The following is a 14,651-nucleotide window of genomic DNA, read 5'->3' on the forward strand; positions in this document are numbered from 1 at the left end:
GCGTTCAAAATCTCTGCAAAGAACTGCAGAGGAGGAGATACGTGGAAAACAGGGAGGTGTGCATCGATTACTTGGGCCGCATGTGTCGTTAATTTTACACGCAGGGAAGGTTTTGCATCAATTTCCGGCGCTTGGTCCTGGATCCTCTTCGGGTTGAGGGTTTTTCCGACGTCTCGGGGATGATGCGTTGAAATCTGGCGCTCGCAGGAGGAAGTCACAGGGTCTGCGTCGCTTCAGTGGGTGTTGCATGGAATTTCTAACGCACAAGAAGCACTCCGTCAATTCCTCTCTGGAAGTCGGGCTGCATCATTCCGGCTCGGCTGTGTGTCGATCCAGTGGGCCGTGCGCCGAATTTCTGGTCAGTACGCTGGCGCTGCGTCGATCTTCTCATTACGAAGTGGCTGTGTGTCATTTCTGGCAGGCTGTGCATCGAGTTTCACCGCACAGGGAGTTCTTCTTGCAGAGATGAAGTCTTTTTGGTCCTGAGACTTCAGGGAACAGGAGGCAAGCTCTATCCAAGCCCTTAGAGAGCACTTTTCAGCACAGCCAGAGAGCAGCAAGGCAGCAGGGCAATAGCAAGGCAGCAGTCCTTCACAGAAATCAGTGAGGTGTGTCCTTTGGGCAGCCAGGCAGTTCTTATTGGCAGGTTTCAGGTTCTCTTCTCCAGGAAGTGTTTGTGACAAGAGTTTCTTGTCAAGAAGTGTTTGAGTTGGTAGGGTCAGAGACCCTGCTTAAATACCCAAATGTGCCTTTGAAGTAGGGGAGACTTCAAAGAGTGGCTTCAAAGCACACAAGGCCCCCTTTCAGTTCCACCCTGTCTGCCAGGGTCCCAGTAGAGGGTGTGGCAGTCCTTTGTGTGACTGCAGACTACTGTCCTTTGACAAGTGTCAGGCCCTCCACCCTCCGAGGAAGACCCATTCAAAATGCAGATGTGTGCAAGTGTGACTGAGCATCCTGTGTTTGGGGTTGTCTGAGTAAATGCACAAGGCAGCTGTCAACTAAACCTAGCCAGACATGGATTGGAAGGCACAGAAGGATTTCAGTGTAGAGAAATGTTCACTTTCTAAAAGTAGCATGTCTAAAATAGTAATATAAAATCAAACTTCACCATTAAGCAGGATTTTGTATCACCATTCTGGCCATACCAAATATGCCAGGCTACTCCTTTCAGATCAGGATCTACCACTCAAACAGTATATGAGGGTAGCCCTTATGCTATCCTTTGAAAGGAGCAGGCCTCACAGCAGTGTAAAAAAACGAATTTAGGAGTTTTACACTACAAGGACATATAGAACACACATGTTCATGTCCTGCCTTTTACCTACATAGCACCCTGCCCTATTGGCTACCTAGAGCCTACCTTAAGGATGACTTATATGTAGAAAAAGGGGAGTTTAAGGCTTGGCAAATACTTTAAAATGCCAAGTCGAAGTGGCAGTGAAACTGCACACACAGGCATTGCAAAGCCAGGCCTGAGACATGGTTAGGGGTTACTTATGTGGGTGGCACAACCAGTGCTGCAGTCGACTAGTAGCATTTAATTTACAGGCCCTGGGCACATGTATTGCACTTGACTAGGGACTTACAAGTAAATTAAATAGTCCAATTGGGTATGAGCCAATGTCACCATGTTTTGAGGAGAGAGCATATGCACTTTAGCACTGATTAGCAGTGGTAAAGTCCTAAAGCCAGCAAAAATGAGGTCAGAAAAAGAGAAGAAGGAAGGCAAAAAGTTTGGGGGTGACCATGAAAAAAGGCAATTTCCAACATTTGTGAATACCAAAAAAAGGTTTAGCATCGGTTTAGTGTTACAAAAGTAATGACGATAAACCTTTGAGAATCTGGGCCAAATGTAATTTTTGATTGACACTGATTCTACTCGCTCTACTGTTACAACTGCAGAGGTCCCAGGCCTACCCCTCTGGGGAAAGAAGATCCAAGTTGTAGGTGTTACAAATAAACAACTAACCCTGTGTCACAGATAGACGCTGTTAAAAATAGGCTCATTCGAACACCACCAATCCAAAATGATTCAAGTCCCGGAAACCTGCTAAGAAGGGATCTTTTTTACACGTTAAATTGCACTATTTACTGTACACAGATGGTGTCGAGTTCACATGATGATGATTTTTAATTCAAAATGGTCAGACAAGGGACAGCGGGAGGGCTGTTCCCTATGAGAACTGTAGAGGATGTATTCCTGATGTAAGAGATAGTGTGAAATCTGAAGTATGGAATTTCTCAGGGAAAGCCATCTGGTTCATTAAAAGTGTAGAACCTGTTTGAATAATGATTAAACCTTATGCTGAGCATCTAAGAATGTCACCATACGATCTCTCACCCGAGACAGTGGCTGAAATTACCCAGTGATAAAGTAAATGACATGACAAGGGATTTTGAAAGAGATAATGGGAAGCCTGTATAATTCACCAATTAAAGGTTTGCAGAAGCTGAATGGCAAGTATAGATTTGTACAGGATTTGAGAAAGATTAATAATATTATTGTTCCATGTTGTCCCATGGCACAGAATTCAGCTATAACATTAATTCAGATGCCCTGTGATGCCGAGTGGTTCACAGTGGTCGATTTGTGTCAGACATTTTTCTATATCCCTTCGTATGAGGAAAGCCAATTTCCTTTCTCAATTTGGTTTCAGAAAAAAGTCCTGGCTGTGAGCCGAGTTACAGAGAGATATACAGAGAGCCCTTCGATTTTCAGTCAGATTTTAAAGAAAAATCATGAGTCTTTAAAATTGCCTTGTAATTCTGTTCTTGTTCAATACAGTGACAATTTGTTGGTGGTGTCAAGTACACAAGAAGCTGTAAACAGGATATGTTTGCCTTGTTAAATCATTTGGTTAAGAGTGCCCTCGAACAAATTGCAGTACTGTCAAAAAGAGGCCCTGTACCTAGGACATCACTTTGAGAATGGAGCAAGGAAGCTGCCACATTAGAGAATTACTGGTATCCTGAAAATGATTCTGCCTAACACTCAACAGGAAGTTAGAACATTTATGGGAATGGTGGGCTAATGTAGAGAGTGGATACCCATTTTTTCCCTAATGGGTAACCCTTTACTGAGGCTGATGCACAAAGATGTGCCTGAATCACTTCCATGGGATAGCAAATGCTTGAAAGCATTTTTAGAGCTGAGAGAAAGTCTCTGTCATGCCCTGAGACTGGAAATAGCTGATTACAGTACAATGTTAACTCTGCTTTGCACTGAGAGGGAGAACTACACTCCCTCAGTGCTTGCTCAGTTGCATAGAAACTCTCAGACATGTAGCCGATTTCTCAACTACCTTTGACCCTGTAGCGGCAGGACTGCCTGGCTGCCTTAAAGCAGTCACAGCGGTTGGTGTCAGTATTGAGAGATGTGAGAATATAGTCATTGAACATCCTCTCACAGTGATGGTCCCACGCTCCATGGAAATTTTGCTTACTCACATGAAGACTCAATTCTTGAATAGTAGGATGCTGACGGAGTATAAGTAATTAATTCTGGCTGCCGAAAATGTTACTGTGAAAAGATGCCAGACCATTAATCCATCTACAATGTAACCATTGCCTGAAAATTAAGTTAATGGGGAGGAGGTTGAGCATGACTGGCCGAACGGCACATGTTTGTGCACCAACTGAAGACTTTATATTAAGGATGAACCCCTTGATGAGCCTGACTTTTTAATTGTTGTTAATGTCTCATGCTTAAGGGACTATATGGGGAATCTAAGAACAGCTTATGGTGTCTGCACAGTTCAAGAAGTTGTGGAAGCCCCATAGCTTTGTGGTGTTACCTCTGTCCAAGTAGCAGAACTGGTCACTCGTACAACAGCTTGTTGTCTTTCAGACCAATTCAGGGTGACAATATTTACTGGCAGTCAATATGGATTTGGTGTGATTCATTACTTCAGGCTGTTGTTGTCACAGAGGGGATTCATGACTTCATCCTGGTCACCTATCCGGAGTGGAGAATATGTGATGCACTTATTAGAGGCTTTACAGTTGCCACAAGTAGTTGTTGTGGTTAAATGTGTAGCCCACAGAAGTGGGAATGATTATGTAACCTCTGGCAACTGTTATGCCAATGAGGTTGCTTGGTATTGTGCCTCAGTAGCATGCACATTTAACTGGGAGTGGACAAGAAATCTGATAAGGACACCAACTTTGCTAAGCTGTTGTCTGTGGCTAATACGTGGGAGGAAGTCAGGAGATTTCAGGAGGAAGTATCAGAAGCTGAATAACAAGGATGGGTTATGGCAGGCTGTATCAATAATGTGAATGAGATGTGGGTCTCAGCTGATGTATTGCCTAGTGACTAGATAGTTTCATAGTCCTGCATACATAAGGAGCGATTCCATGGTTAGTTTGTTCAGATTGCGGATTTAGAGTCATGGCTGAGGCCAAATTTGTGTGACTTGCTTACTAATGAATGTAGGGAGAAGAACACCAGTAACTATAAGTCACATAGGCAGATCAGGAAGACGCTTTAACAGAATGAAGTTGGACTTCATCTAGATTTCCAATTGTAATGGACTGAGATATGTCCTGGTCATAGTGTGCATTTTCTCTCGATGTGTGAAAGCCTACCCAACAAGGAGAAATGACAGTCTTACTTTAGCCAAACTGCTGTCATGAGAACTCATACCATGCTTCAGATTTCTGGTTTCTCTGGAATCAGACTGAAGGACTCATTTTAATGAGATCCCTAGAATTTTGTGTGTGGTACTGCAAGTGGAACAAAAATTGCACTGTAGCTAAAGAACATAAGCTTCTGCAATTGTGAAACGGATTAAGGGTACAGTAAAGTCTTGCTTAGCCAAAGTGTGTGTGTCCACTTCCTTAAAATGGCCAGATGCTTTGCTTTTGGTGTTGATGAGTCTTCGAACTACCCGTGACAGAAGAATATGATAGTCATCCTATGAACTACTCAAGGGACATGCCATGAGACTGTCTGCTGTGCCTGCAAACACACTTGTAAATGTTACAGATGGCATGATTCTTGACTACTGCAAAGGGCTGCCTGGTGCAGTACTTTCTGTCTCTCACCAGGTTGTAGTTGCTACTGCCATGCCACATCAAGAGCAATGCCACAACCTTAGTCCTGGAAACTGGGTTCGGGTGAAGAAGCTTGTTCAGTAATCATGCATGCATTGCGCCACTTTGTAACCCTTTGCGCTACATTATGCCTGTGCCAAGCATCAAGTATGCAAAGGGGTGTTCCCCCGTTAGGGGGTGGGGTGAAAAATGGTGCAAAGTAATCTAAGAGATTTCTTTGTGTCATTTTTTTGGGCACTTTTAATGCCTGTTTTCAATGGCCTTGGCAGAATTATTTTTACGCTAATCCAGAAAAGCTCAGAACTAGTTCCCTAACTACCGCCTTAGATACAGCGCACACATTGTGGCGTTTCTTTGGGTCCTACGGGGTGCCAGAAAAGTGACACTGCACTGGGTGCAGAGCCAATTTTGTTAAATCAGGCCCTCAGTCTGTAAAAGAAAGGAAAGCTGACATTTTATATAAGAGGTTGTACGGAGTTACAGCGCAGGAATTTGCCACCCAATTTTTTAAACACATGCACTTACCACACATTTGCCTTTACCATGCATACCTTTACCCCACAGTTAAATATAAATAAAGGAAGTGAATATATATATATATATATATATATATATATATATATATTACTTAGTGTCAGTCGCCATTAGATAGTTGTAGTTAGGACCTAGTTTCTATAGAAAAAGCATTTTTTGACTTGCCTATATCTTTAGCGCCGGTTAATGAATCTTCACAAAATCGTCCAAATAAATTCAATGCTCACTTCCACTGCTGTCTGGAAAGTTTTGGGGTAATTCATCAAGCGGGCTGAAATAAAGTGGGGGAGGCAAAACAAAATTTCCCCATGCATTTTTCCATAGGGACTTCAAACATGACTACAGCTGGAACTGCTGGTCGGAATTGCACCAAATTTGGTAGAAGCGTAGCTCTAGTTCCAGAAAGAACTCTGGGGCATATTTTTACTCTGTTCACGCTGGATTTGCGGCATTCATTTTGTTTCACACAAATCCGGTGAAAACTTAACTCCATATTTATATTTTGGCGCTAGACATGTCTAGCGCCAACATTTTGGAGTTCATGTCAATCTGTGCCTGTGGAAAAATACCTTGTGTCAATGAGATGTAATGTAGGTGTTCCCAGACAAAAAATGACTCAAAGGCCCTAGGGCCAGATGTACTAAGCTTTTTGCACATCGCAAACAGCAAATTTAGCTGTTTGCGACGTGCAAAAAGCACATTGCGATGCCCAAACCCCGTTTTGCGATTCAGTAACCTGGTTACCGGATCACAAAACGGGATTGTGAGTCGCAATTAGGAAGGGGTGTTCACTTCCCAATTGCGAGTCGCAGCACGATGTTGTATTGTTTTGTGACCGCGAACGCGGTCGCAAAACAATCGCAGTTAGCACCCATTTCAAATGGGTGCTAACCCATTCGCAAAAGGGAAGAGATCCCCATGGGACCCCATCCCATTTGTGAATGGCATTAAAAATCTTTGGTAGGTTTCCCTAGGTGCTGGCTGATCTAGAGGCCAAAATCTACAGGTAGGCACTTTGCAAAAAACACCTCTGTTTTCTTTCATAAAATGTAATGTGTCCACGTTGCGTTTTGGGGCATTTCCTGTCGCGGGCGCTAGGCCTACCCACACAAGTGAGGTAGCATTTGTATCGGGAGACTTGGGGGAATGCTGGGTGGAAGGACATTTGTGGCTCCTCTCCGATTCTAGAACTTTCTGTCACCAAAATGTGAGGAAAATGTGTTTTTTAGCCAAATTTTGAGGTTTGCAAAGGATTCTGGGTAACAGAACCTGGTCAGAGCCCCACAAGTCACCCCATCTTGGATTCCCCTAGGTCTCTAGTTTTTAAAAATGCACAGGTTTGGCAGGTTTCCCTAGGTGCCGGCTGAGCTAGAGGCCAAAATCTACAGGTAGGCACTTTTCAAAAAACACCTCTGTTTTCTTTCAAAAAATGTGATGTGTCCACGTTGCGTTTTGGGGCATTTCCTGTCGCGGGCGCCAGGCCTACCCACACAAGCGAGGTACCATTTGTATCGGGAGACTTGGGGGAATGATGGGTGGAAGGAAATTTGTGGGTCCTCTCCGATTCTAGAACTTTCTGTCACGAAAATGTGAGGAAAATGTGTTTTTTAGCCAAATGTTGAGGTTTGCAAAGGATTCTGGGTAACAGAACCTGGTCAGAGCCCCACAAGTCACCCCATCTTGGATTCCCCTAGGTCTCTAGTTTTTAAAAATGCACAGGTTTGGTAGGTTTCCCTAGGTGCCGGCTGAGCTAGAGGCCATAATCTACAGGTAGTCACTTTGCAAAAAACACCTCTGTTTTCTTTCAAAAAATGTGATGTGTCCACGTTGCGTTTTGGGGCATTTCCTGTCGCGGGCGCTAGGCTTACCCACACAAGTGAGGTATCATTTTTATCAGGAGACTTGGGGGAATGCTGGGTGGAAGGAAATTTGTGGCTCCACTCCGATTCCAGAACTTTCTGTCACCAAAATGAGAGGAAAACGTGTTTTTTTAGCCAAATATTGAGGTTTGCAAAGGATTCTGGGTAACAGAACCTGGTCAGAGCCCCACAAGTCACCCCATCTTGGATTCCCCTAGGCCTCTAGTTTTCAAAACTGCACAGGTTTGGTAGGTTTCCCTAGGTGCCGGCTGAGCTATAGGCCAAAATCTACAGGTAAGCACTTTGCAAAAAACACCTCTGTTTTCTTTTAAAAAATGTGATGTGTCCACGTTGTGTTTTGGGGCATTTCCTGTCGCGGGCGCTAGGCCTACCCACACAAGTGAGGTATCATTTGTATCGGGAGACTTGGGGGAAAGCTGGGAGGAAGGAAATTTGTGGCTCCTCTCTGATTCTAGAACTTTCTGTCACCAAAATGTGAGGAAAATGTGTTTTTTTAGCCACATTTTGAGGTTTGCAAAGGATTATGGGTAACAGAACCTGGTCAGAGCCCCACAAGTCACCCCTTCTTGGATTCCCCTAGGTCTCTAGTTTTCAAAAATGCACAGGTTTGGTAGGTTTCCCTAGGTGCCGGCTGAGCTAGAGGCCAAAATCCACAGGTAGGCACTTTGCAAGAAACACCTCTGTTTTCTTTCAAAAAATGTGATGTGTCCACGTTGCGTTTTGGGGCATTTCCTGTCGCGGACGCTAGGCTTACCCACACAAGTGAGGTATCATTTTTATCAGGAGACTTGGGGGAATGGTGGGTGGAAGGAAATTTGTGGCTCCACCCCGATTCCAGAACTTTCTGTCACCAAAATTTGAGGAATCGTTTTTTTTTAGCCAAATTTTGAGGTTTGCAAAGGATTCTGGGTAACAGAACCTGGTCAGAGCCCCACAAGTCACCCCATCTTGGATTCCCCTAGGTCTCTAGTTTTTCAAAAAATGCACAGGTTTGGTAGGTTTCCCTAGGTGCCGGGTGAGCTAGAGGCCAAAATCTACAGGTAGGCACTTTGCAAAAAACACCTCTGTTTTCTTTAAAAAAATGTGATGTGTCCACGTTGCGTTTTGGGGCATTTCCTGTCGTGGGCGCTAGGCCTACCCACACAAGTGAGGTATCATTTGTATCGGGAGACTTGAGGGAATGCTGGGTGGAAGGACATTTGTGGCTCCTCTCCGATTCTAGAACTTTCAGTCACCAAAATGTGAGGAAAACGTGTTTTTTTAGCCAAATTTTGAGGTTTGCGAAGGATTCTGGGTAACAGAACCTGGTCAGAGCCCCACAAGTCACCCCATCTTGTTTAAAAAAACAAAGGTTACAGGGATGTTATAGTTAGTTTCTGAATTTTCTCACACAAAACCATAGAAATTCAACAGTTATAGTTTACAGTCATTTCAAGCAATTATACTTGTGCCCTAAGGTAACTATAACTGATGCCTCTGCCAGGCAGTTTTTTCTTCAATAATTTGACTGCTAAGATTTCATTTATATTTTTTATGATGTTATAGAAGTTGGCATGAGTGCTGTAATGTCTGGAGTAATTAGCAGTGCATGGGCAGGGTACAATGATTTAGAGTTATCTTAGATCGCAAGTTATAGTTACTGAAATAACTCTAACTATAACGTGCGTCAGATTTCTTGTTTCTCTGGAGTCAGACCGAGGGTCTCATTTTAATGAGAGTCCAAGAATGCTCTGTGTGGCACTTAAAGTGGAAATACAATTACATTGTAGCTACAGACCAGAAGCTTTGGGACAATAAAGTCTTGCTTTGCCAAAGTATGTGTGTCCACTTCTTTAAAATGGACAGATACCTTGGCTTTGGTGTTGATGAGTCTCCAAAGTACTCCTGACAGATTAATAGGATTGTTGATACATTGGCGGCACCAACATACACAGTTTTTCTTCAATAATTTGTCTGCTAATGTTTCATTTATATTTTCTATGACATTATAGAAATTGTCTTTAGTGCTGTAATATCTGGGGTAATTAGCAGTGCACAGTGAGGTCATAATTTATTTTTACCTTAGGGCGCGAGTTATAGTCACTTAAATCAACACTACTATAACTGCTAAATTTCCATGTTTTTTTGCAAGTAAATTCAGACCCTAACTCTAACAGCCCTGTATTCTTTTTTTAAAAAGTGATTTTCAGTTTTTTTATTCAATTTCCTAACTGTAACATGCCTGTAATCTTGGCTTTTTTCAGTGAATTACTATGTTTTTTTAATGTAAAGTAAGTTAAAATACTATACTTTAACCCAACCACTGCCGTGCAAGGTGGGGGTTGGCCACAGGCCCTGTGCCCCCCCCCCCCCTATAATTGCCTAATCCTGCACCATGCACAGCCTTTGGCTGTGCGCAATGGGGGTTAGCCTCAGAGCTTGACCTGCAGCGAGGCCCAGCAGCCAACCCCTTATAACCACCAATTATGGGCTGGAAGAGAGAGAGAGAAAGAGAGAGAGAGAGAGAGACAGAAAGTGAGAGGTTGAGAGACAGAGAGAGAATTAGAGAAAGAGATTGAGAGGGAAATAGAGAGAGAGCGAAAGATGGAGAGAGAGAGGTTTTTTAGGCTTTGATGTGAGATATACTTAGAATGAGATATTTCCAGACAAAATAAAAAATCAAATGTATTTGTCAAATAACAAGAGTGAGATCACCTTTATATGAACCTTAAATATTTGAAGTTGGAAAGAAATTAAAGGAGGGAAATGACCACTGACACATCAAAACTGGAACTCTCAACCCTTGGTGTAGGGGTCTAAAACCTTAATTACCATGGCACAGGTGACTCTTCGATGTGCAGTTTCAACACATAACTATGACATTCAAATCACTTCCTCTCTTTCTCTCTTCCATCCCATAATGGGATGGAAGAGCGAGAGAGAGAGAAGGTAACGGGCCTGCAGGGAGAGCCTAAAGGCCCACACAGCCCTTTCTGGCTCCCCATTTCCTGCGGGAGCCTCATTTCTCCTGCAAGCAGGGAGCTGCTTTACATAGCAGGTTCCTGCTTGTGGGAGCAATCTGTTCATCTGTTTCCCTGCACGCATATTTGCATGCAGAGAAACAGATGAAAGCTTCTTCTTCTGCAAACAAGAGCTGTTTGACAGCCCCCACTTGCAGAAAGTGGAGTTATGTTTGCTTTTGCTTGGTGGGAGCTGTTAGCTCCCACCAAGCAAAAGCAAACAGCTACCTCCCAAGGGTAGGTAACTAGGGAGGTAGCAGGTGCTGGCCCTGGGGGGTCGTGGTCCCCAGGGAGATCTGTGGCTCCAAGGGGTGCCGGTCACTCCCCAATGTTTATTTTGACCCTGGGGAGATGTTGGGCCTTGGAGTTGGGAGTCAGCGATGGACCCACTTCATTTGTTTATTTTAACCCTTGGGACATTGCGGTCCCCAGGGGGGACCACGTGGGCACCCCCACTTCTAATAAAGTATAGATGAGCCGAGGAGGTAGTGGTCCCTGGGTCTGCACAGGAGCAGCGCAGGTCCTACGCATTCATTCACTACATTTTGCCCTGGGGAGCAAGACCCCCACATTTTTTTTATATCTTAACCCTGAAGAGGTGGTGGTCCCTGGGGCTACCATAAATCCTATGAGGGGAGCCTCTTTTGCCTCCCTCCTATTTTCAGCCCCCAATGCCCCGGGACCTGGCCCACCCAGGGCAAAGTAAAGGAAAAGTATTTTTTTTAAATCTCAGAAAAATCCACAAATCCATTTGCAGATTTTTTTGAGATTTTTTCCCTACCCTGGCCTCTTTTCTTAGTTTTATCTTTTTTTGTGGAACTCGGCTGAAGCCAAGTCCCAAAATGACTGCCAACAAAAAACACTCTTCCTATGGAAACTAGATCCTAACTATAACTACCTACTGGCGACTGCCAGTAGATAATATATATACATATACACACACATATATATATGAATACATCTAAGAATTTATATATATATATATATATATACAATCTATAAATAAGTGTATAAAGCTATATATATATATATATATATATATATATATATATATGTAATAACTGAAAAAAACAAAGGTAACAGGGTCATTATAAATAGGTTCTGAATTTACACATACAAAATCATAGAAATTCAGCAGTTATAGTTAGAGTTCTTTCAAGTAACTAAAACTCATACCCTAAGATGAGTAAAAGTCTTGCCCTTGCCATGCACAGTTGTCTAATCAATACTTTTATTGCAAATGTTGCAGTGAGAGTATGAAATATTGCATAAAACAGTGATCAATGATATAAGATGTGGATTAATTAGCTGTGCATGGCAAATTACTTTAAAGAACTGTAACTATAACTGCAAAATTTCTATGGTTTTGTATGAGAAAATTCAGAACTTAACTATATCGGCCCTGTAACCTTTGATTTTTTTCAGTGAATTTCTATGTTTTTTGTAATGTATAGTACTTTTAATTGCTATACTTGAATCCAACCACCGCTGCGCAAGGCCTTCGGCCCTGCGCGGCAGCATTTGCCCACAGGGTTGCACTGAAGCCAAGTAACAACTACAGTTTTGTCCCAGGGTGCCAGGGTGGGCACCCTGTAACATAGCAGGAGCCGGCCCTGGGGGGTGGCAATCCCCAGGACCATCAAAGGCTCCAGGAAGGGGCAGTGCATCCCCCCTCCAAAAGGTTCCCGAGGTGTGGGAGTCCCATAGCGACCCCCTTAAATTTTTTTACACTTTGCTCCACGGGTTGGTGGTCCCTGGGTCACGCGGGGGCTGCAGGCTCCCCACATATTATAAATTAGGCAGCCCTAGGGAGGTGGCAGTCCCCAGGGCTGTGGGGTGGCCACGGGCCCCCGCATATGATAGAATGGAAGACCCGGGGGTGGTGGTCCCCAGGAAGCTGGGGAGCCAGGGCCCCCCACATATATAAAAAAATGAAAGCTCCTGGGAGGTGGTGGTTCCCTGAGCTATGGAGGGGCTAGGAGCCCCCCACACAATAATTCTAATGCCTCCTCGACCTGGCCAACCCAGGGGTCTATAAAAAAAACAAGCGGAAGAGCCCAGGCTTGTTTTAAAAAAAAATGTTTTTGCCAATAATTCGGGAATCTCACAAACTTGCGGCAAACAAATACTTAAAAAAATGTTTTGGGCTCTCGGGGATCCTTCTGGATGCTAATGGGTCAGGTTGTCCCTACCCTGGCCCCTTTTATTTTATTTTTACTTTTTTTCAGGGACTCGGCTCAAGCCAAGTCCCAAGATGGCTGCCAACACTTCCTGGTTTAAAGTGTTGGCAGCCAATCAGAGCTGTGCATCTCCCTGCACAAGCTCGTCTTTGTTCACAAATACTTTGCTGCCAGAAATTTACAAATTTGAATTTCCCTGAATTTTTCAAAAACTAATGAGCGGCTTTACTCCAAATAAGTGAAAGCGTAATCTGCGTACCGACAACTAGCTGTCTGCCAAATTTGGTGTAATTCCATCCAGTGATTCAGCATGTGGTCATGTCTAAAGAATCCTATGGAAATTGACATGGGAAACACAATGTTTTTTGGAGCCCCCTTTTCACAGATCACCCTTTCGATGCGCAACAAGAATCACTGCAACACTTTTTTTGGAAAATTTTGTAAAGTCAAAAAACGCTTTTTCTATGGAAACCTAGTTCGAACTATAACTACCTACTGGCAAACACCAGTAGGTAATATATATATATATATATATATATATATATATATATATATATATATATATATATATATATATATATGTATCCCACGTCATAGTTAGGACGTAGTTTCCAATGAAAAAATGTTTTTTGACTTGGCTATATCTTGGGGCCAGGCAAGCAGCAGGAACAAAGATAATAGGGCTGAAAGCAGGAAGAGAAGAAAACAATGTGAAGGAGCAAAAGGCAAGCAGCAGGCACAAACAAAATGGGGCTAAGAGAGAGATGAAAGCAGTGAGAAGGTGCAAAAGGCAAGCAGCAGCCATGCACAAAATTGGGCTGATAGAGAGGAAAAAGCAGTGAGAAGGAGGCAAAGGCAAGCAGCAGGCACACACAAAATGGGGTTGAGAGCGAGGAGGAAACAATGAGAAGAAACTAAAAACAAGCAGCAGGCATGCACAAAACAGGGTTGAGAGCAAGGAGGAAGCAGTGAGAAGGAGCAAAAGACAAACAGCAGGCATACACAAAACAGTGCTGAAGCAAGGAGAAACCAGTGAGAAGGAAGCAAAGGCAAGCAGCAGGCACCCAAACAGGGCTGAGAAGGATGAGAAACCAGTGAGAAGGAGGGAAAGGCAAGCAGCAGGCATGCACAAAACAGGGCTGGAAGGGAGGAGAAAGCAGTGAGAAGGAGTGAAAGTCAATCAGTAAAGATGCTCAAAACAGGGCAGAGAGCTAAGAAAGAACAATGAGAAGGAGCAAGAGGCAAGTAGCAGGCATGCACAACACTGGGCTCAGAGTGAGGGGAAAGCAGTGCGAAGGAGGCAAAGGCAAGCGGCAGGCAGCGAAAAACAGGGCTGAGAGCAAGAAGAAAGCAGTGAGAAGGAAGGAAAGTACGGAAGAAGGTGTGCAAAAACAGAGGGAGAGAAAGGAGAAAGCAGTGAGAAAGAGAAAAAGGCAAGCAGCAGGCATAAAAAAACAGGATGAGAGCAAGAAGAAAACAGTGAGAAGGAGGGACAGACAGGGAGCAGGTGTGCAAAAAAACAGAGGTGGGGAAAAAGTGAGAAAGAGTGCAAGAGTGAGAAGGGCAAGCAACAGGCATCAAAAACCAGGATGCAAGCAAGAAGAGAGCAGTGAGAAGAAGAGAAAGTCAAGGAGTGGAGGTGCACAAAATGGGGCTGAGAATAAGAAGAAAGCAGTGAGAAGGTGAGAAGGAGGGAAAGGCATGCTGCAGGCATGCTCAAAATGGGGCTGAGAGCAAGGAGAAAACAGTGAGAAGGAGTGAAAGGCATAATTCAAGATGGAGGGAAAGTTGAGGAGCATGGATGCACAAAATAGAGCTGAGAGCAATGAGAACGCAGTGAGAATGAGTGAAAGGCATATTTCAGGCATGCACATACAGGGACTGAGAACAAGATGAAGGCAGTGAGAAGGTGGAAAAGGCAAGAAGCAGGCACACACAAGACAGAGTTGATAGCAATGACAAAGCAATGAGCAGGAGCGAAAGGCAAGCTGAAGGCATGCATA

General features: G+C 43.7%; 1 protein-coding gene across 1 annotated transcript; it reads left to right on the forward strand.

The window, feature by feature from the left end:
* The first annotated feature begins 13,872 nt into the window (after positions 1 to 13,872).
* On the forward strand, positions 13,873 to 14,334 carry LOC138276448 (nucleolar protein 58-like). Its single transcript, XM_069219191.1, has one exon. It carries the CDS (start codon positions 13,873 to 13,875, stop codon positions 14,332 to 14,334), a length of 462 nt encoding a protein of 153 aa, XP_069075292.1.
* The last annotated feature ends 317 nt before the right edge of the window (positions 14,335 to 14,651 follow it).

The sequence above is a fragment of the Pleurodeles waltl genome, chromosome 2_2, assembly GCF_031143425.1.
Source record: "Pleurodeles waltl isolate 20211129_DDA chromosome 2_2, aPleWal1.hap1.20221129, whole genome shotgun sequence".
Lineage (NCBI taxonomy): Eukaryota > Metazoa > Chordata > Amphibia > Caudata > Salamandridae > Pleurodeles > Pleurodeles waltl.